This window comes from Diceros bicornis, chromosome 10, assembly GCF_020826845.1.
Source record: "Diceros bicornis minor isolate mBicDic1 chromosome 10, mDicBic1.mat.cur, whole genome shotgun sequence".
NCBI lineage: Eukaryota > Metazoa > Chordata > Mammalia > Perissodactyla > Rhinocerotidae > Diceros > Diceros bicornis.
In genome coordinates, this window is record NC_080749.1 from 37,378,396 (window position 1) to 37,402,849 (window position 24,454).

General features: G+C 35.2%; 1 protein-coding gene across 6 annotated transcripts in view; it reads left to right on the plus strand.

Moving 5' to 3' along the window:
• The window catches only part of GALNT13 (polypeptide N-acetylgalactosaminyltransferase 13), a 666,195-nt gene that overhangs the window by 239,062 nt on the left and 402,679 nt on the right, over positions 1-24,454 (plus strand). For all 6 annotated transcript variants that reach the window (XM_058548993.1, XM_058548992.1, XM_058548994.1 and 3 more), the window contains one exon: positions 17,954-18,199. In XM_058548993.1, the coding sequence (XP_058404976.1) occupies positions 18,058-18,199 (142 nt within the window). In that variant the 5' untranslated portion in view covers positions 17,954-18,057. The remainder of the gene's footprint in view (positions 1-17,953; positions 18,200-24,454) is intronic.

Sequence of the window (24,454 nt, forward strand, 5' to 3'; positions counted from 1 at the left end):
TTATGATAATAACACTCTATGTAATGTCAAACCAAGAAACAGATGAGTTCCAATTTGAATTCTACCATTAGAAGTTATGAAACTTGTGAAAGTCCTTATAACCCTCTGGACTTCAGTTTCATCAGCTGACAAATCAGTTAGGTGAATGAGCTGACCTCCACCACCTATGTGACAGCTTTAAGCACCACAATTGTATGCATTTTTATTTGCCTTAGACAGATTCTCTTGTCAAAAGAAATAGCCTCAAGACCAGCAAATAAAATGACGAAGACTTATTTAATCAAACAAAAGTTGAATTTTTACAGAAACTGGCTTTGTTGAGAGGTTTTCCCAGTGCTGAAATGAAACAATAGATATTAATTGAACAACATGGTGTCGTAACACCGTGTTAGAAAACTGGCTTCAAATTCTGGTTGTGAAGATTGCTGGCTTAGACCCAGTATATCACTTTGAGCAAGTCACTTAAATTCTCTGTGCCTTGGGTTACTCATTTATAAAATGGGCAATATGTATTAAGGCCACGATGAAGATCAAATGAAATAAGAACAGTGTAAAAGTACTTTTGAAAACCATACAAGTTCAATGCTAAGCTCTTTAGAGGGTACAATGGGTAAAGCACCGAAAATGCCATTACTCTCCGGTATGGAGACTGTACGATAAAGCTTTATAAATAAAATAAAACTACGTAATGGAGACAGAAAAAAACTTTAAAGTTTGTGTTAGATTTGCCAGTCTATTTTTCTGTCCACATTATGTTGTAGCAAGTTGTGGGTCTAGTGCACCCTGCAGAGGCTAGACCTGCAAGGCATGTCTATGATTTTGTGTGTGAAGTGTCTCCTTGACGCAAATTTCCAGATGTGATCTTTCTCTGCATCTGAGGCATTCTGCCTGTGATCCAGTGAGGCTGAAACAAATAGCAAATCATTTGCAGTGTGTGGCTGTTAGTGGTGTCTGCTCTCCTCAATTTGCCCATTTGAACTGACAGTTAAAGCTCCTTCTCTATAAATAGCAAGTTATTAGTAAAAGCCTGGTTGCCATATGGAAAAATAGTTTCTAATGTTAAACGGATTAAATGCAATAGCAATGTCCAGTCTTTAAGAAGATATTGTGTACTATGATAAAAACCTAGAGATTATTTTTGATCTCAAACTAACATATATCGAGCTTATATAGTCTGTTTCTATATGTGTATGTATATTTATTCATCTCGTCACTACCTTTTAAAACTCTTAAAGTATGCCATGTGTATATTAAAGTGTGTAAAGTGCACTAATATTACGTATACAGATTGATGGATTTTTACGTAGTTACATACTTGTATTACTACTGCACAGATCAAGATATAGAACGTATCCAATCCTCAAGAAGTTCTCCTTATATCTCTTCCCCATCAATAACCTTTTGGTTTTTAATATTCTTTTTATTTGGGCTTTATGATAGTGAGCTTCTAAAAAGGTATGGACGTATTTTTTTTTTTTTTTTTTTGTGAGGAGATCAGCCCTGAGCTAACATCCGCCAATCCTCCTCTTTTTTTTTGCTGGGGAAGACGGCCCTGGGCTAACATCTGTGCCCATCTTCCTCCACTTTACATGGGATGCCGCCACAGCATGGCTTACCAAGCAGTGCGTCGGTGCGCGCCCGGGATCCGAACCAGCGAACCCCGGGCCGCCGCAGCGGAGCGCGCGCACTTAACCGCCTGCGCCACCGGGCCGGCCCCTGTATGGACGTATTTTGAAGGGCAATTCCAATCTTTTAAAATATTCTGGAAATATTAATAATTATGACAGAAAATAAAAACCTCTAAACAATGCTGAACAATGCGATGAGCTATAATAATAATGTTGCAAGTAATAAACTTCATTACACACTCACTGAAATGAAACAGAATTGCAGTGTGGAAACCTCCTGAAATATTATCCAAATCTCCCACCCGCAAACCAAAAAATAGAGCTGCCACACAGGCTGGTGAGTGTTCTATCGGTCATGTTGCCAGGCAACCTCAGTCAGTATCAGAGACACCCAATTGAGCAGCAGAGAGTCAAACTAGAAGGTATCTTGGAAACAGAAGGGTCCAATTGAAAGAGAGGGAGAGAGGAGAGAGAGACAGAGAAAAAAAAAAGAGTATCTCTTGAGCATTTATCCATGTTAGTCATGAACACAAACAATGTTTTTTTCTAGTAACATACAGCTAGCTTAGAGCAAAATTCTTTGGGTTTCTACTTCCTTCACTGTGTTTTCCTCCTTTGCTGTGTCTACAGGTCTGAGTGCAAAGGTTTAGCAAGATGCATCATCATTGATTTTTAGGAGAGGAGGTTGTTACAAGTCATTTTGAGCACATTCAAACCATGTTAACTAAGAGTTCATTGAGATTTTAATCATACAGTATTAGTCTGATTCAGTCATGCTTAAGATAATTAGTCTTATTTTGAAATTGATCTACTTTGTTAAAAGAAATGGAAAGTACAAAATAAAATACCTACCACCTGGAGTTAACCCTTTTCTTAGAAGTTAAAAGGAATAGAGAGGGAGGCATGCCTAAGCCCCTCTGGGCGGGCATCAGAGGAGATGATATACACCAAGTAAACAGGGTGGCATCTGGGATGACAACCTCAACTGAGCCCTCTACTCTGAGATGAATTTTTCTAGAGAGGTATCTTCCATTCTCCATAGTTTTGTATAAAACCTTTTCTACTGTCCTTGTCTAACTCCACACTACTCTTCTTTCTTCCTTCTTAACAGATGATGCACAGAGAAAATAGCATCTGTGAGATGGGAACCAAAGAGGTTCCTGCTAATTTACCACTATCCATAAATCCTTTCATTCTTTCCTTCCCATGCTTCTTCCTCTATAAGCCAATGCTTCATGCACGCTCTGGATCTTATACCTGTACATGTTCTACGAGCCCTAATTCAAATGAATATTTTCTTTCTCTTCTGTGTCTTCAACCTTCTCCCTGTGCCCTGATTCCTTCCCATTAGCATTAAACATATAAGAGTATCTTTCCCCTTAAAAACAAAAATGCATCTGCACACAAATCCTCCTTTTATTCCAAGTCCATTTTCAGCTACACAGTAACTCTTCTCTCTATTCACAGCTAAACGTTTCCGAGACCTGTCTATATTTTCTGTCTCAAATCTACATCCTCCATTCACACCTCAGCACGCCGAGGCTTGCTTTTTCTGCTTATCTGAAACTGCTCTTTCTAAGATCACTAAAGTTAGTCCTGGGACTATATATGGAATATACTTCTTTGATATCTTAGCATGATTTTGTACCACTGATCACGCCCTCTATTTTTAAATATTCTTTCTGTTGGAATCTATAACACTGTACTCTCTGGTTTTTCTCTTTCTGTCATAGTCCTTGCCCAGTCTCATTTGTGGGCTTATCTTTCTTTCTAGTTGGTACTCTATAAGAGTCTTTGTGGTGTTCTCTTTTTTTTTCTCACACTCACACTCTCACTGAACAAATTTTACCAATTTTCATGGCTTTAATTAACATTGGTTTACTGACTCCCTCATCTTTACCTCTCCTGAAATTCAATTCCTGTATTCACCTGCCTTCTGGAACTACTTATATTATAAGCTCTGTGAAGTGAGGTGTCCCAAGCATCTAGCATAGGGCTAGGAGCATTTAGGTACTTTAATTTGCCAATAAGTGAAATAAATAGCTTATATTTGTATGAATCTTAAATGCTTTTCTCTTTCTGAGTTGTATTAACAAATGGTTTTCTCACCATCATATTGATCGCAATAACAGCAGTGGCTAACGTGTACTGATTTAGTTACTATGTGCCAGGTCCTCTGATTTTCATCTTATGTACATGATCTTTACCATGACCCTGTAAGAGGGTATAGCTCTTATTGCCATTTTATAAACATGGGAACAACTGGAGTTAGCTGGACAAATTAACCTCCCCAGTATCTCCAAATCAAAAGGTGGCAGAGGTGGCACTTGAATCCAAGTCTGTCTGTCACCCCAACAGTGTACATATTGCTGACTTTTTAGGGAAAAAAGAAACACTTTCTATATTTTTGGCTCTTTGATACAAACATTCATTGTTCTGATATTTTTGCTGTTATTTAATGTCTTCAGTGTCTTAATACTGGCACAGGACTACAAGCACAATCTTTCTTAGGTGTCATCAACTATCATTTTGGTTTGGGTTGGAATGAAGAAAGAACTTAGAATATGCATCCAGGCTTTAGGTAAGAGAAAAGGAGCTTCTGTAAAATGGCAGGTGGAGATTATGGAGAAATATTGGGATGGCCAAGAGATATGGTGTTTCCCCTGTAGAAGAGGAAGAAAATATAGGAAAGTTGGGGAAAGAATGGGAAAAACAATTGACATGTGAAAAAAGAACTGACAAGTATATCCTGCAGAGCCAATTGCAAATTGAAATGAACAATCCAGGTTAGGTGATTTTTATAATTGAAAAAAGAGAAGAATATGGAGAGGAAATGAGGTGAATAAAAAAGGAATATAGGAAATATGATGAAGAGAAACATAATTTAAATATGATCAAAGAGAAATATAACTTAATAAAATGAGAGGAGTGGGAATAACTAGGAATTAAAAATGGCATAAAGAAAAAAATCCTATGCATCAGTTAATAGGTTTCATTGATTCAGACTGCTGTCTTTGTACATATCTGCCAGAAATTTGAAGCACAAAGAAAAATAAAACCTTGATTGCTGTTCTGTTGGGGTGGAGCCGAATGGATGTGGGAAATCTGAGAATTTTTATACTGATTATGTTTTTTTGCAGAAGAGGAATCATACCAGCATTTTCTTTCTCAGTTTGAACACTGTTTCATTCCACAGAAATAAATAGATAAGAGATTTTGCAATGGAGCACACCTACTGATTTGTTCAGATGTCAATCAGTGGTTAGAATGTATTTACTATGCTTATCAAAATCAAAAGAAAATATTATAACCATTCAGCCGCATATATAGTGGAGCTTTTCTTTGGACTAAACAGATGTTATTGATCTTGAAGCTTTATACTTTTGCTGTTTGAACTATAAAGCCGTAAAACCTTTGCACAAAATTTATGAGCTGTTTGCTTTTAGAATTTGAACCTTGACTCAAAAATAAACTGTAATAAGAAAAACCATCTATTAATAGCTCATTGTTTCTCACTGCTATAATATAAACTATAAAAATCTCATTTCTAGAAAGGAAATCTAACAGTTGAGGTAAAGTTGAGTAGGATGATAATCGCTTCTCTCCCACCTGCTACAGCTCCCCAGCTCCCCAGCCCCCCACCACATTCCCCATAGCTAATTTCTGGTGAACAATACTGAAAGAAAATTTGTTTCCAGAAGTTGATTTCATTGGCATAGACTGGCACAACAAAGTGATAAATAGACATATTTTTTGGTGACCCAGAGACATAATATTATTTAATTATTTCTTTAAAATGATAATTAAGGTCATTTACAATAGTAATTTTAGATTGGATATTTAAAAACAGAGTATAGGATAGATTATATTAGTTGTATACTACATCTGTTTTTTTTTTTTTTGTCTCTGAATAGAGACAAATACTAGGGTGCTTGCTTTTAACAGTAGGATTTTTTTGCTCAAGGTAATTTGATTTTTGAATCTAATCATTTTTGTCATTAACGCAATAATGATTTTTTCAAATTACAGTACACCATTGATAGGAGAACATGTTTTTCTATAGCAACAATCGCTGTAGTTCTCAGGTACTTCAAGTAGCATGCCCTTGTAATCTAAATCATAGAGAAGGGAAGAATGTTTTGGGGTCTGAGTAGGTATGTCTTCAATACATTAAAATTTCCTTACGAAACTGGAATATAAAACTCATTTGTGTTGTTTCTGTTTAAGAGTGATAAGAAGTTTTAGATTAGTCATTAGTGATTAGAAGTGAGTAGTCTTCCCCAATTTCAATGATTGTTTTTAAATACTGGTCGTGCTGGTTTTAAGAGGGTATTTCTTTGGAAGAAAGGCCACAAATGCAACCAGAAAAAGATAGCTCCTGAGTGTTGGGTGAGACTCCAGGCTTGGAAAGTTAGCCACTTTCTCGAAAAGAATGTGGAGTTTTAATAGAATTTGACATGTGGAGCAAACTTTTATCTTTCCCAAGTCAGGTAGATTTGGTAATACTGGAGAGTAGTAAAAGAGAGAAATTTGGAAATAGAATACTTAAATCAGGCTTTATTTTAATGGGAGGTGCTGCCCTCCTTTTCTTTCTCTATTACTCTGTTTTGTACAACTTTTGAATAACTTTTGACAGTCTTTTGGGTCTGTTACTCTCTGTTATATTTCATCATAACTGTGTGTGTCCCTGTACCCACATGCATAAATATCACTCAGAATTTTATTCTTTATCACCATCATTGGTGGTTTTATTTACTTGAAAGTAAAACATACATTTCCTCATAATTCAGATAATATATACTTTTTCTGGATAATTTGGAAATTAACAAAAATAGTAAGAGGAATGAAAAAAAATCAACATATGCCCACCTATTCTTTCCTGTACTTTAATATGAATAAGGTAAAAAATCATTGTGAGCATAGTGCATGAATGAGTATCTTGATTTGTTTAATTTTATTTTATCATATAAGCTATTCTCATGTTATTACAAAATTTCATAAGTATTTTTTTTTTTTTTTTTTTTGGTGAGGAAGATTAGCGCTGAGCTAACATCTGTTGCCAATCCTCCTCTTTTTGCTGAGGAAGACTGGCCCTGGGCTAACATCCGTGCCCGTCTTCCTCTACTTTATGTGTGGAATGCCTGCCACAGCATGGCTTGATAAGCTGTGTGTAGGTCCGTGCCCGGAATCCAAACCTGGAACCCTGGGCTGCTGAAACAGAGCATGCGAACTTAACCACTATGCCACCAGGCTGGCCCCTAAAATTTCGTGTTTTTAATAACTGCATAATGTACTGGCAATTAGCTATATATCTATTTTGAACTCTTTTTAGTAAATAATTCTGTCATAACATCTCGGTGCATAAAGCCTTTTCTTTAATATAGGGTTTTTAAAAGAGAGTTTTCTAGTAGATAAATTATTAGTTCAAAATATATGATTATTTTTAAGTAGGTAAAAACCACATTTATTTTTAATAAACCACATTTCTCTCCAAAAAATTTTTTACCAGTTTATATTTCCACCCACAAAATTAAAAAGAACCCATTTCATCCCACCTTTGCTAAAATATGATTTTGTCAAAAACGGTATTTAATTTTAATTTTTAGTTCTTTAATTAACATAATCCCTAATTAAACTAAGTAGCAGTTTTTTCAGATGATAGGAAAAACGTTGCCTTGTTTTGGGGTTGCCTGTTCATGTGCTTATACATATAGTGGTAATCTCTGCTCAACTTCTAAATCTTGTAAGGAGGCATTATATCTTTTCCTTTCTCATGCATTTTTGGCCAATTTCCTCACTTTATAATATTTCTGTGTTTTCTATGATTGGATTATATACTCCATTATATTAGATTGCTTTGTATTGATTAATAAATTATAGTCTTTAACAATTTCATATGACAAGTTTGCTTTATGAATTTTAATTCTTTGGGGATATAATAATTTTACTTTACTGTTAATTAATTGGGGACTAATTATTCAATATTCTGTTTTTTAATTCTTTATTTACTTCTTTCTTCTAATTGCCTGTCTTTTAAGGCACTTAATTTATGATTAATATCTTCACCAGGAAGGTTGCAGGAAAAAAATAACTTGAAGCTGTAAATCAAACTAAGAAGAAGGTATATAGTAGCTCTAATCAGGTGGGGTTTTTTTTGGAGTGGAGGAAGTTGAATATTTCACCTAATTCTTTTTTTTTTTTTGGTGAGGAAGATGGGCCCTGAGCTAACGTCCATTACCAATCCTCCTCTTTTTGCTTGAGGAAGGTTGTCCCTGAGCTAACATCTGTGCCTATCCTCCTCTGTTTTGAATGTGGGACACTGCCACAGCGTGGCTTGATGAGTGGTGTGTACATCCGCACCTGGGATCCCAACCCACGAACCCTGGGCCGCTGAAGCAGTGTGCGAACTTAACCACTGTGCCACCAGGCTGGCCCTTGTTAATACTTTTTTAAGCTATTTTTAAGAAAGGCATGCATTTCTCTCCTATATAAATTATGGTAAAAAAAATTCACTAACTTAAAATATTCAAGCAGGCAAATAAAATTTTATTTACATTCGTGCAATTTTAAGATAGCATTTCAGAGACGAACTGTAATCCATTTTTCTTGTAGAGTTTTCCGTGGCCAAGTCCCTTCAGTATCCTCTCCTTTGTGTTGCTGGGGTCCTTTTGTGCCGTAGGGTTCTGGGCTTTTCTTTGACTCTGCTTCGCCTTCTTTTTCTCTCCCACTAATTGCCAGCTGGAGCAGAGTGACTCTGATATAATTTTACAAAATAAGTTAATATTATTCTGCATTATCTTCTACAAATAAATGCTTCTGTTTTGGAAAGAAAGCCTAGACAAGAAATAGCCACAATACCTTACACGTTTCAAAGAAGGAACACTTGTAATTCATTCCTTACATCTTTTGTCATGAAGAATTCAGAAGCCTTAAGGCCAGCTAGGAAGCTGAGGTTAAGATTTTCTAATGGTTGGATGTCTCACTGGAAACATTTATTTTCTTTTTAATCATATGATTTATGGCAGAAGATGGCCAGTTCACTGGTAGATGTCACTGGGAACTGTTTAAATGCTCTACTGTTGTGTTAAATCTCTAGGTTTTATATCCAATTGAACACTTTGGGTTTCTGTTTCCCCTCTTGGTAACTATTAATGAACAAGCTTAAACCACTGGCATGTCATATTATAAGATGAATACTGTGTGGTCATTAAATACCTAAAACAAATAAACTATGAGCAATTTTTAGGTTGATAAATACAGTTTTGTTTTTTTTTTATGCTGAGGAAGATCATGCTGAGCTAATATCTGTTGCCAATCTTCCTCTTTTTGCTTGAGGAAGATTTGCCCTGAGCTAACATCTGTGCCAGTCTTCCTTTATTTTGTATGTGGGTCGCTGCCACAGTGTGGCCTCCAACGAGTGGTGTAGGTCTGCACCCTGGAACCGAACCCAGGCTACTGGAGAGGAGTGTGCTAAACTTAACCACTAGGCCACGGGACCAGCCCCTAAATACAGTTTTTAAAACAACTTAATTTCATTATCTTTTTGAGGGTCGTATGTTGCTTTTTATAAGCTTTCTTTATGAAGACTTAATTTCATTATGTTTTAATGATTATCTATTGCTTATAAAGTCTCAACATATATTTTAGGCTTTGACATTCAGAGCATCTTCGTAGAATGAATATCTCAATATCCAAGCGTGACTAAAAAGACTAGTGTGTAACAAACTGCCTTGGCATCAGCCTTATAAACATCCTCTATGAAGCTTCTTTCAATCTCTCTATGCCTGATAATTGTTCGTTGCTGCCTCGTCTCAGCATTAATAGTTACATGTAATAACTATCTGTTAATAGGAGTTCACATCTTAGAATCACTCTAAACGTTTCCCTTACCTACTTTCTTATCCCTACTCCAATGATCTTGTCCATCTTCCCTACTGGATCCTAAGTAAAAAGACAAGGATTGTCTGTTTCTATCTGTTTTATCTTTAGTGCCTAGCACAGTGTTGGCATCTGTATAGATAACTCAATTGTATCTGTAGGATAAATGAAAGAAATACTTTACTTTTATAATTAAGGTAATAGTTTTATTCTGAAAGGAATACAAGCTTATATTAAAATTCAAACCTACTGAAGATTGTAAATCAATTCTACTCCTCAGAGACTATCAAGTTTAGGTGGCAAATGAAACAACAGTCAAATTGCCAGCCACAGAAGCCGCTTCACTCAGGCAGGCCATGTGATTATTTTGCCAGGCTCTGATGCTGGATCTAGGTGACAAAGAGAACATGAATTGACCTGCCGCTTCCCTCCACCTCTTGGGATACAATCTGTTTCTTCCCCAAGTGTCAGGATTGTTGCTCTCCCTCCATAGCCGTGAAATTTGGTGTGTCCCAGCTCAATAAATATAACTTCACTTCTTTTTTTCAATAATCTGTTACTCTGACCCAGACCTTTCATATGGAAGAGTTAAACATGAATGGGACAAAGACATTTTTACAAAAATTACAGATACCTCCTATGTTGGCCCACATGGGCCATTTTAGGGGTATTCAGTTACCAGTGTACACAACCAAGAGCTTATTATCCTCATGGTCTAGGACCATGTCAATCCAACAAGAGAATCCAGGAGGCTGAGTCAGAATAAAGTTCGAATACTCTAGACACCCTTTCAGCTGTGCTGTCACCTGGAGGTACCATTCTGGCTGGCTAGGAGTTGTTGTTAGGAGAAATAAAAATGCACCATGGACAGGGTAGAATCCCATATTTTCAAAATTGTTTTATGTAATTCCCCACCTGTTTCATCCTGATCATTACTCAGTAGGTGGTCAAGAGAAGATTAACTTTTTTGGCAGAAGGCCAAATTTAGTGAGACAGCTGCCTTGCTCAGGTGGGTGGAATAGGAGGTGATTAGAAGGTTGATCAGATATCTTTTTCAGTCAGTTTTTAAGGAAGTCGTTTCAATATTCAGCAAAAAACTTTGAATGGCAGGGAGTATGGAAAATCCATCTAATACTTTCATTCCATTGTTGAATGGCCTTTGAGACAAAAGTCACACCGTTGTCAGACTAGACGGCCTGGAAATCAAATACATGACCCAATTTAGTTTCATGGGCCACAGTGGTGTGGCCAGAGGTGGCTGATTGGACTGGAACATCAACACTGTAACCTGAGACTGAATAGGATGGTGACTTCGTACCTGTACCAAATAGAGCCGTACTCAAACAGCTATATGTGGGAGCCCAATCCCACTATTTCCTCTTAACTTCTGAACCATACCTATACAGGTACATATGGCCTTCTGTGCACTCTGGTGACAAGACACCTCAACCTTACCCTTAATCATCTTTTTTTTCTTAAAGCAGCCAAGGTTGGGATAGAGGGGACTGGAGGTATCAGAGGGCATGGAGGGAGCGAACACCTTTATGCCAGTGAACAAGTTTGCCTTTATTTTCAGTTTAGTGTGGCTATTCACGCATGGCTCAACCAAACGAATGTTTAATGTTTTCAGTTTTCATTAGGGGGAAGTTTTCATTTCATAAGGGAAGTAGATAATAAATAAATTAACATGTACTAGTGTTGTGTACCCTGAATAAACTATGTAAGTATATGGCATAGATAGTGGAAGGGCAGTATTTTAGATAAGTTGGTCCAGAAAACAACTCTCTGGGAATATATGAGCAGCGACCCGTATAAAGGGTGAAGGGGTATGCCACTGGGTTATTTAGGGCAATAGTATTACAGAGGGAACTTTAAGCATGATGATTCTGGAATGCGTTGAGTAAAGGAGAGAGAGATAGAAGATGAGGTCTGAAAGGTAGTCAAGGTCCAGATTTGGTTGAGTGTTATAGGTCAAAATAAGGATTTGTAATTTATTTTAAATGTGATAGAAAGCCATTGGTCAATAATGAGCAGAATAGAGAAGAGATCTGATTAAATTAAAAATGTTAACAGGATCAATCTGCCTTCTGTGTGGAGAATAGATTATTATGGTAGTGCATTTAAGAAGATAAGGAATAGCATGATAGAGTGATCCCAGTCCTAGGTATGTACTCAGGAGACATGAATACATATGTCCATACAAAAACTTGTACATGAATGTTCATAGCTGCATTATTCATAATAACCAGAAAGTGGAAACAACCCAAATGTGGACCAACTGATAAATGGATAAATAAAATTTGGTATGTCCATACAGTGGAATATTATTTGGCAAGAAAAAGAAATGAAGTACTGGTATATGCTATGACATGGGTAAGTCTTGAAAACATTAGGCTAAGTGAAGGAGACAGTTACAAAGAACCCAATATTGTATGATTCCATTTATATGAAATGTGCAGAATGGACAAATCTATAGAGACAGAAATTAGATTAGTAATTACCTAGGGCTAGGGGCAATGGGAAGATGAAGGGGTTAAAGCAAAGGGGAGCTGTTTTCTTTTGAGGTTATAAAAGTGTTCTAAAATTGATTGTGGTGATGGATGCACAATTCTGTGAGTATGCTACAAGTCATTGTGTTGTACACTTTAAATGGATGAATTGAATAGTCTGTGAATTATATCTCAGTAAAGCTGTTTTTTAAAGAAAAAAGTTAAGGCAATATGTCAGAGTGGTGATAGTGGCTTAGTCTAGAGTGGTAGCAGTGGAACTGATGGAAAGTGGGTCAAAGCTGAAGGTAGAGCCAACAGAATTTGCTGCAAGATCAAATAAGGGATGTGAAAGAAAAGAGTTGCTAGAAAAGAGTACAAGGTTTTTGGCCAAGCTATGTCAAACGCTGCTTAGGAGTTATAGAAGATAATGCTTTGAACTGACCATTGGATTTGGCCATGATTGTATCAAATAAGATTTCCCTATAGTGGCAGGGGCTAAAGCTTATTGGGTTTAAGAGAGAATGGGAGGATAGGGATATGGGATGTGTCAACAGTCGTTATATATAGTTCTTTCTAGAAGTTTTGCGATAACAAAGTATCGCAGGCTGGATGGCTTAAATTTCAGAAATTTATTTTCTTACAGATTTTAGAAGTCCAAAATCAATGTCAGCAGAGTTGGTTATATTCTGAGGCCTCTCTCTCTGGCGTATAGATGGCCACCTTCTCTGTCTTCTCATAGTCTTTGCTCTGTGTGTGTCTGTGTCCTAATTACCTCGTCTTATAAGGACACCAGTCATACTGGATTAGGGCCCACTCCTATGACCTATTTTAACTTAATTACCTCTTTAAAGGCCCTCTCTCCAAATATAGTCGCATTCTAAAATACTAGGGGTTAGGACTTCACATATGAATTTTTTGGGGGAGGGGTACAATTCAATTCAGCCCATAGCAATCAGTACTGGAGTTTTAAAACTTAAATATAGTGGATGAGAGAGGGCATATGTAAAAGATGTGAAATCCTATTCTCATATGAGTTACTATTTAAGAAAAAGGGACAAATAATAAACAAATAAAAAAACCAATAAATTTTTTAGTGTGTTGGGGGGGTAATAGGTACAAAGAAGAAAAAGATAGCGAGGTAAGGAAATAAAGAGTGACTAAGTTGTGTGCATTGTTTTATATAGGTTGATGGGAAAGCTCTCTATGATTTGACACTTGAGCAGAAAGAAAGTAAGATCTGAAGGAAATAAGAGCAGGAAGCCATAACCATATCAGTGGGCAGAAAAAACAGCATATATACGTGCCTTGAGGCAAGGTAATGATTGGTGTATGTAGGAACAGCCAGGAGACCCCAGTGACTGGCATGGAGAACAATGGCAAGTAATGAGATCAGACAGTTATTAACTAGAAGCCCTCTTATCTGATGCAATTGTGACTATAATTCTTTAGTTAATCAAAACTGATTAAATCAGGGACTCATATGATAGGTACATAAACATTTGGTTTTTGCCTTAAAAAATAAGGTATAATTTATATAGAATGAAATGCATAGATCTTAAGTGTACAGTTCAATGAATTTTGACAACTGTAAAATCCTGTGTAACTCATACCCCATCAGAAACTGCATCTATAACATATATTTGAGATTATTAAATATAAAATATATTTGTAATGCTCACAAATATTAAATATATTTAATATTAAATATATTTGTGATTTAAAATTAAATATATTTACAAATATTAGATATATTTGTGATGCTCATCTTGCCTCTCAACCCCTTGAATACATACATACTGAACATATACTACTTCCAGAAGGGTGGTGAAGAGAATCCTCATTCTTTTTTCTTGTTCTTTCGAAGCTGTTCATGATGATACCAATATTACTATTACTACTAATAATAACTAATGTATAATGAGATCTTCCTATGTGTCAGGCACTGTTACAAGAGCTTTACATGTATTAATTCATTCTGTACTCAGCATAGCCTTATGAGGTAGCTACTAGTGTTCATATTTTGTGACTAGGAAAACAGGCATAGAACATTTAAGGAGCTTGAGTTAAGCCATACAATTAGTGAGTGTTGTAACCCAGTTTCAAGTCACGGTATTGTAACTCTGCAATATATATTTTTAGATCTTATGCCTCCTAATAGTCAAATTTTATGTTATGAATATTTGAACTTTCCTTAGTTTACATGCAAGTGAGAGCGTATTTTTTTGCTTCTTTTTTACCATCTTTCCACATAAGGCATTCATTTAACATTATCTTTGTCTGCTTATTTGTCTCTTAGAGTATCTTTTCATGTAGCATGATTTTTACAGTGGACTCTTTGGTTTAGGCTGTGGGTAGTTTGCTCTAGTCCACCTTACTTTTGGATCTTTATTGGTACAAAGGTCAGTCTTCTTGTCAATAGGACCTGTAGCTAATTCAGGATATTTTTTCAATGCTTACTCACTAGATTTATCAGTCCTTAAATCAAACTCTGTAAAATTGTCAGTCATTATTTCACAGAAGCTCCTGCATAGCTATTTAAAACATTTAAAGTTATGTTGAGTGCTTGAAAGTTCTGGGAGTACAACCAGCGTCTTCCACTAATTCCCAGGGTCCTTTGGCAGCCTCAAGTATCTGTTGTTGTTAGTGTTGGGCGGAACCCTGCCCAGTCTTTTTGCGCTGTCCTCTCACCTTATGGTGCTCTATCAGACAATGTTCTGCTGCTATTCATAGGGTTTTCATGGACAATTTTCTCGAAAGTGAGCCTTGAGTATAGCCTCATACAGTAGATTGAATAAATTTGCACCTATTATGCAGTTTTCCACAAAAGTAAAGATATGACTACAGATAAAAATACGTCATAGCAACCAAACTACTCCCCGAGTAAGAGATAACTTTCTAATTAAAAACAAAAACAAAAGCAAAAACATCTTTCTTCTTGTTTTAAAAACATAGTTACCAAACTCCTAAGCTTTATCCAGATTTTATTTTTTATATTTGAAATCCATTTTTGATAAAGATGGTAAAAATGGTGCATATTTTCACAAAAATCCTGTAATATCTCATAGCATATATGGCTGATCCCATTACTTAGTGGGCAAGAAGAAAAGGAGAAGCATTCCAACTAGCAAGAGGGTATTTGATAGTTTTCTAACTCTTGAAGTTTTCCTGTTTAGAGAAGTATTTTTAAAGAGGGAAATAACTATGCTCAAAAGTTTTTGAAACAGTTAGAAAAGGGGTCGTATTTTCGGATAGAAGAGCCTGTAGTTTATGCATAGTTGGTCATGCTCCATATTGGCTGGCTTGGCAAGCCAGGGATATTGTCGAACTTGGATTTGGCTTGAGAAACAGAGCAGTGTTTGCAAATAAATAGAGGCTTACTGGAATAAAAACATAATACAGATGCTGATTCTCTTAAATAAACCTGGGCCACCAACTGTGCTTATGTTGGTTAGTGTTACTGTGTATATTGTACCGGCCTTCTTCTCAATCAGTTTTGTTCTCATGAAAAGAAGAATATTGGAACACAGTATATGAAATTTACTATTTTACAAGAGCCACCAGATAAGACTCTTATGAATGATAAAATTTAGTATGTTTCCAAGGTAGATGTGTTTTCAAGGTAGAGAGAAAATTAAGAACTTGAAATATGTAAGGAAATTCTGTTTCATAAATAAACAAAAATTTAAACAGTAACTTAGTTCTATTACATAAAATACTGTAGTAAAGTTAGACTTCTCTCAGTGTTAATGTCTTGATGTATAGATCTAGCAGGCTATGAAATTAGAATAATTTGAATAATGCTTGAAGTGGCAATAAGATGTGATTTTGACTTTCTATTATAGCTAAAGTTTAAATTAAATTCTCAATAACCTCAACTGTTAGGCTCTTATTAGGAAATGACTTATCTTAGACATTTTAATATTTAATATTAAGCAATTTCAGATTTTCCATTATAATAATATTCTTCATATTTTCTTTTAAAAGTGTTCTCATTCTTTATCCTGCTTAAGCTTCACAATATTTTGTGAGCTGGATAGGACAGGAAATATGTCAAGAAAATGAAGCACAGAGAGGCAAAATGCCTACCTAAAGTCATCTTTTCTTTTTGTGACAGAGCCAGGGTTGGTGCTGTTTATGTCTTTTGTTATAGGTCTTTATAATAAAAGATCTTATATGATATATAGATCTGATGTAATATATAGATTTTTTTTATTACAGGATCTTTTATTTTATAGTATTCCTTCTAAATCTGGGGATGGCCATTTGGTAACCATCAGTGTTATATATGCGTTTTCCATGGGATTTTTTCCTACAGTAAACTGAAGGGACCTACTGTATCTTAGGACCAAAGAAAGACAAAAAACTTGATAGCTTGAATTGTTTCATATCCCGAATTCAGTAAAGCATATGCAAAGTAACAGGAAATATATGGAGGAATCTTTCCCTTGTTATCAGGTTTGGAGGCTGAGTTCCAATGTTTAATTATAATTTTTGCGGAAAAGTGTGTTTGCAATGGAGGAAACTAGATAATTAGCATGCCATTTTATTTCAAAAAAAAAAATAATGGCAAACAAACTCCAAATATCATGTATTCCTGAGATCTGCACATTTTGCATCTTTCTTTTCTTTTTTTTAAAATATGCTGAATAAATGTAAATTTTATGTAGCTATTGAACATAGGTCCTTTGTTATAATAATTATATTTTTAACTGTCACTCTATGCAAATTTTGAATTTGTTACTGGTTTGGGTAGGTTGCAACAGGCAACAGCATTTGTGTTCTTTGTGATGCAAAGTCAGCTGCTGTTAATTTAAAGAGCTTCTGCCTCAGCAAATTGTACTTGGATGTTTTTATTTTGAGATAAATGTTTATGAAATTTCAAAGCGTTTTTGTATTTAATAGCTGTTCTCCTCAAATATCTGTCAAAACTATGTTACTTATTCACATCAATTAATTTATACTTGAGTTGGTATTACTTTAAATGCAGCAAATGATATGAGAATATTTTTGGTTTGATATATTGACTGTGTAGATAGAAAGGAATTAACGAGATAGTTATTGCTGTATATAGTATAAATAAAACAAATATGTATATGGTGTTAATTCTACACTTACTTTGAATATCTCTCAATAATTGTGCAAGTCTTTGTTACGCCTTTTAGACTTCTTGCTCTGGTTATTTTAAGTCACTATACACTAATATGTTGTTTCTCCTGTGATAAATTGTTTGAATATATGCTATTCATTCTAAAATACACATCTGTTGTGAATACTTTCTGTGCAGACCAGATGGGGTTTTTAAAGCTGAATAACTGTTGATTTATTTCATGTAATTGCCTTATTTGAGAATCTTGAGAATTTTTTTTTCTGTTTTATATCTTAATATTAATGACTATCTGTTCTGCAAGATGCTTTACAAGCATTATCATACTTAATCCTTACAGCAAATCTTTAGATTTGGCATTGTTATTCTCATTTTATAGATGAAAAAATTGAAACTTAGAAAGGCTCCCGCAGTTAGGAAGTGAAGAGACCCAGGCGTGTCTGTGGGTAAAGGCCAGCTCTTAGCCGCTACAATATGATTTTTATTTTAGCAGTATTGGCCCCTTGGAAGTGCTGAATCAGGATAAATTCAGAACTGCACTATTTGACAGCCTGATGCTTTATAACATCATGATAGGCCTTTGAGGAAAAGACAACACAATTTGAAGAAATCAGATAGTCGTCAAGCGCCTAGCAGAGTAGTGGCAAATCTAGGATTAGCTTTAGAATTTTAGCCACCTGGCTTGCTTGCAGCTTTCTTTTATTGGGCTTTTAATTCTGAATTTGAAGGCTGAGTGCTGATGTATACAGGAACATTAAATAAGTCACATATTTCATGTTATATCTCCTTTATGTAAAACAAACTGTCAATAATTAATTTTTTTTCTTTTTCTTTTTCTTTTTTTTTAAATACAGTGGGATGCATCTTGCTTTTATCCTGGAGTTTACCTCTGTGGCGTGGATTTGTCACAGTGGCGTCTGTCTTCGATCTATGTGTTAACTAGAAATCAAGGAAAGACATGAGGAGGTTTGTTTACTGCAAGGTGGTTCTAGCCACTTCACTGATGTGGGTTCTCGTTGATGTCTTCTTGCTCCTCTACTTCAGTGAATGTAACAGATGTGATGACAAGAAGGAGAGATCCCTGCTACCTGCTCTCAGGGGTAAGTGCTTATGAAGCAGATATTATTTTTAGAGAGATGAGAAGGATGGTGATTCATGGCAAAACATGAAACTTTAAAATGAGAGTTGTTTGAGCTTATTGAGTTAGAAGACCATTTTGGCCGAACTATTAATGTACATTTAACCACGGGAAAGCTACTTTACTTTTCTTGGCCTCAGGTGTCTTGTTGGAAGAAATGAGGAGAGTTAGCTAACCTCTTAACTTCCAATTCTAATGATTCCAACATCCTGTGACTGTAGGGGAGGAACATTTTAGTGAACATTCAAATTGGACAGAATTTTAAATTTAGGCTTCCAGAAGCAAAAGGCTTAGAGACGAAGCACATAACATAAAAAGCAAAAACTACTAAAGTGAGATGGTGGGGATTGTAGCAAAATGGGACTACACATGACATTCCTAAAGACTTCCAAAAGCAATAAACAAACAAATAGCCAATTCTTCAAACAAAACACATATTGGTGGCCAGATTCAACCAGATCATTGCCCTGTGTTAAGTGCAAAATATAATTTCAAGTTATTATAAAGTGACTTTAACTCAATATTTTCTTCTTTAGGGATCAGTTTCAATGACTAGATGAGTGAATTCTAAAGAAATATAATGATTTGTATAAATGGTGACTTATTAAGTAAAGCCATAGAGATTCGTTTCCTGCAGAGTGATTCTAAATAATTTTCTCTATGCGTTTTCTTGACTTCTAGATCTATAAATATATTTCTGAAATATTCCTAATAAATGAGTACTTCTAAAATATTTATGGGTGCTTGAAATTAGTTTTATTCTCATTAAATTTAACACTTTCTTTCTTGAAATCTAGTTTACATTAATGCTCTGCTTAGCAAAATTTTCTTCATAAATATGACAAAAGGTAAACTTTGAGTCCCAGTTGAAATGTTTGTACTTTTGGAAAAGTGAATCTAAATTTCTGAGTTGAGATTTGCATTTATTTAGTGAATAATGTTCACTACTTTTAATGTTACTTTAAAACACTACTTTTAATGTTACAGATATTTTTGAGATTATTTATTAATCAAAATATGCTAATAAACAGAATCTCATTGATACTATCTGGTTGTATGAGGTTTAAGGAAACACTGAAGAGCATTTCTAAAAATTAATTTTTGTTGAAAGACTACTTTGGACATCCTGAGTTTGCTTTAGATTGCGATAATGTTCTTGCTCAATTGGAAAAATGCTGATTATCTTCTTCTTGTCAAAATGAGTCTCTCTCTCACTGTAGTTTTTGACTAGTGCAAAGAATTGAGAGAAAGTGCTTTAGAAGTGACTTAGCCTAGACTCATTTAGGTAGTTTATATGCATTTTTTATGCGTTTCTACTCGAATTATTCAAAGAGGAGAACTTTATGAGACAATCAGTTTTTGATAAATGAACATGGGGATTGATTTGCTGATCTTTGGTTAAAATCCCGGAATAAATGAGCTTTCTCTGCTTCTTTGTTAGAATCAATTGAGCTGCTGCTTGGCTGAACGTAAAAATGTGTTTTGATGGATCACATCGGTTTGGAATGATCACTTTGTCATTTGTTGGACAGAGACAACTAGATGGGTCACAAAAAATGTTATAATCTGATTCAGCAAAATTATGACAGACTTTTCTGCTGTCATAGTACCAAAAAAGTATAATTTTGCTGATTTAAGTCCTTAATGATAAGTCTTAAATCTCAAAATGTGAAATTTAATGATGCAAGGCAAAAATAGTAATTTTTCCTTATACTTAAATGGTAAAATTAAACTATGTTGTTTTCATTTTTAAGACTTATTTAATGTTGTACATTATTTTTGTCTTGAAAAAATGGAAATATACTTTAGGGTTTTAATTTCATTTTCTATTGTTACTTATTATTTCAGAATATTATTTTGTTTGGGAATTTGTGGCATGTATTTAAAATAATATTTATTTACAGGCAGATGATGCTGTGCAAAGTGCACTTGACTGAAATTTTCATGTTCTAAATATGCTAAAAACAGGCTTTTTGAAAAAGCAAAAAAATTGTTCTTTCTGGACCTATGTGTCTCCATTATTAAAATAAAGAGTTTGGAATAGGTAGTTTCTAAGATCCCTTCTAGTTCTAAATATTAAGCAATTTTTAAGTACCCAATATTAGCATACACTCTGAATTAATTTTTGAGAGACATTCATTCATTTATTCATCACATTATCAATAATTGAAATGCCTATCAATCAACATGTTGTATACCTTAAGCTTACACAATGTTATGTGTCAATTATATGTTAATTAAGAAAAAAAAAGCACATAGCCTCCTGATGGGCAAAGAGAAAAGAAATCCCAAGCATCAGGACCTCTGAGTTCACAGGTGGTATAACCACATAGTTAAAAGCCCAGGCTTTGTTGACCAACCTGGTTCTTACCTCCTCCGCATTGAACTAGTTGTGTGACTTTTGACAGATTCCTTGACAAAATCTTAATGCTATTATTTAAAATGACAACCTTAGAGGCAATAAATTCTGCTTCACAGGGTTGCCTTGAGAATTAAATGAGATGATGTGCATGAACCCCTCGGTGGAGTATTGGTTCCTGGTAACCCTTTATCAATATCTGCTAAATGGTGTGAAACTGCTTGAAAGATCTGAATGAGGCTCCATCAGGCCTGCTGTCCAGAGTGAGTCAGGTCCACAGCAGGGAGCCAGGAGGAGAAGTTATTCTGGGTGCAGCCCCAAAGAAGGAAGCGACTCTTTAAAAAAATTTATTTGTTAAGTGCCTACTATGTGCTAAGACCTGGAGATACAAGGGAACTGAGGTCCCCACTGTCATGGAGCTTATAGTTAATAATAAAGTAAACATTTCTCTCTCTATCTCTCTGTAAAAACGTAATTTACAAATGATTACAAAGCATAATGGGTATAATGGGTATTAGGATGAGGAAGAAAGATGCTCTGAGTAGAGGAAAATGGATCTAGGGTATTAGATAAAACTTCACAGGTACTGTAGCATTTAAGCTGAAGTCTAAAACATAAAAGTAGGAAATAACTAGTTAAAGAAGGAAATACTAAAATTATAATGGAATTCTAAAGATTACACGAAACTTCTGAAAGAGAAAAATGCAGAGGTCTTATAAAATTAGAGTACTTAAGACTTGTAGTATTGGTACAAAGAGACACAAAGGGTAGACACATTGCCCAATGGAACAGAATAGAGACCCTAGAAGTTGACTCACACATGTCTGGAACATTCCGTATATGACAGAGGAAGCACTGCAGATCAATGGGAGAAAGAAGGGCTCTTCAATAAATGGAGCTAAAAATAAAATGGTAATCCATGTAGAAAATAGATGAAATTGGATGCCTAATCCATGTCATAAACCAAGATAAACTTTGGATGTATTAAGTCAACATCAAAACTCAAACTTTTAGAAGGAAAATGTTTAGGCTTCTATAAGGAAAAATTCTAAAACGCTACAGATAAAACATTGACCATAAAAGAAAATATTGATAAATTTGGCTATGTTAAGATTGAGAAAGTTGGTTCTTTCGAGTATACCTTAAAGAAAGTAAAAAGAGAAGTTACAAACTGTAGAAGATGTTCAAAGAATATGCAACTGAGAGATTATTATCTAGTATATACTATAAATAACTCTTATTATTAAGAAAATCCCAAGTAATAGTAAAAAATGGGCAACAGACAAGAATAGACACTTCTTAGAAAAGAAAACACACATAACAAAATAACTTATGAAGAAATTTAACATTAATTGTGATCAGGGGAATGCAGACCAAGGCTACAATCACATATTTTTATCCATTCAATTGGCAAAATTAAAAAGGCTGGTAATACCGGTTGTTAGAGATGATGCATTGCCACATTTTTATGGTAACTTCAGATAACAGTTTGGCATTATCTCTGAAATCTGAACATTCATATATGACCCAGCACTCATAGTCATATACTCAAGAGAATTTCTTCCACATATACAAATATTTCATAACACTACTGTTCATGAAAATAAAAGCTGAAAATAACTCGTAGGCCTATCAGTCGAAAAGCTGATGAATGAATAGTGGCATATCAAGAGAATAATATATAGTAGTCAAAATGAATGAATTACAGCAACTACGACCACTATAAATGAAGCTTGATGATACAATAGTAAGGTAAGTATAAAAGTTACATCCTTCAAAGGTGATATACAGCATGATACAGTTTGAAAAGCTAAAACCAACTAAAATTTAAAAATATTCATTTTAGGAATATATAGAGATGCAACAAGACTTTATATAAAGCAAGTGAGGCTAATTATGAACATGGGATTTAGGATGTTGACTGTCGTGTGTGGGGGGAGATAGAAGCATGAGATGGGGGTGAATCTTGTGACTCGATGTAGGGCATCACTAGAGTCCTAGACTTGTTTTGGATGTGAGTTTGGTGTGTCTATTACATTATATGGATAAGTAAGTGAATGAGTAAGAGCCACTGAATGGATTTGAAAACTGGGAAGCCCTTGAATGGGTTAAAAGATAGAGCAGACATGATCACCTTTGTGTTATGGAAAGATCACTATGGATTCTTTGTAAAGAATGGTTTGGAGAAGAGCCAGTCTCTTCAGGGAGGCTGGGTAGCAAACTTGGCAACATTCCATCAGTTCTGTGTGGGAAGTGATATCGGCTTAGAGCAGAGTAGTAGCAGTGAGACGTGAGAGAAGTGGGTAAAATGAAGAGGTATTTGAGATACGAGAGTGAGAGAGCCGGATACTTGATTGGCTTTGGAGGATGTGGGAGCTGGAAGTGTCAAGGACAAGTCTCCGGTTTCTTGCATAGCATTATTTGATCTAGTTTCCTGAGAGGGGAGAATGTAGGAGGAGATGATATGAGGGTGGACACTGAGTTTATTTTAGACATGTTGAGTTTGAGACGTGTTAGACAACTGAATGGAATTGTTCGGTAGGAAGTTGGCTACATTATCAAACTCTAAATATCAAGCTTAAACCACCACTTTTATGGACATTTTTTCCCTAACATGAATTACATTCTTCTTTATTAAATGGAGTATATGGAATATAATTGAATCTTTCTTACTGAGTCAGCATTATCATTTTACACATCAATTATTGAAGATGCTGTAAAAAAAGAGATTATTTCAAGGAGTTTTTGGGAGCATATAGACTTGTTCCAATGTAAGATACAGACGGATGAATACTTTTTCTTTTCCTATTTTCTAAAGAATTGCTTTTTGGTAACGTAAGTAATTGTTAGGGGAGCATGTTAACTCTTTTATGCCACTCTGGGGCCATGTAGAACTAAAATGCACTAAAGGATATTTCTAACTCCTAGCTGGTATGGAATGTTAAGTGGTGCTACTCCCAAATTGAAAGAGTTAGAATAGATATTTGAGAGAACAGGTATTTAAAAAGACCAGTGCCGCTGCAGTGCACATACACACACTTTGGGGAAATTTGAGGTTGTGTGGCCGGTTTGCATGAGCACTGTGCAACAGTGTATCCTACTCCTGGCTCCCCCAGTAACAGCCTATGTCCTCATGCAAGTTAATTAATCTCTCTGGGCCTCAGTTGCCATCTGTAAAGTGAAATGAATATGAGTCATGGTTTTAAAAATTATGCTAGTCTCCAAATGAATGATTACATGTTTCTAGCTATTTTTTTCAATAAAACTGTAGAAGTGAACTATTTTAGATCTACCTGTTGGTCAGTCTGTAGATAATGTGAAGTCTGATATGGGACGTGGTGATATGGAATTGACATGATGGGAAAGGATCTGCTTAGAAACCCCAGAAGGACCTTATCATCACAGAGGACAGAAGGGATATAAAGTTATACTGTTCAAGAAGGGAAGGAACCTACCTTTCTTTCTTTGATCCTGAATCTTGACCACATTACACATATTTAGGAAATGAAATGAAATTTACTTTCAAAAAAAGAGAAAATATGTAAGGAACAATTGCTGCTTATGTAAACAAGATAAGTACATTAGCCAATAATGATAACAATGATAATAATTATGAGCTATTAACTATTCTAAATTATTTACAAATGTTAACTCCATTAATTTTTACAAAAAACCTGTAAATTCTTCATCTTCTTTTACAGGTGAGGAAACTGAGGCAGAGTAAATGTATGGGAAAAACACTTTAGTGATTCTCTTTTACTCACACATACAATACTTCTAATACCAGATATGTGGGTTTTTTCCCCACACCAAGCAATTCTCTGCGACATCAGCTGGGTATCCTACAATTCTGAAATT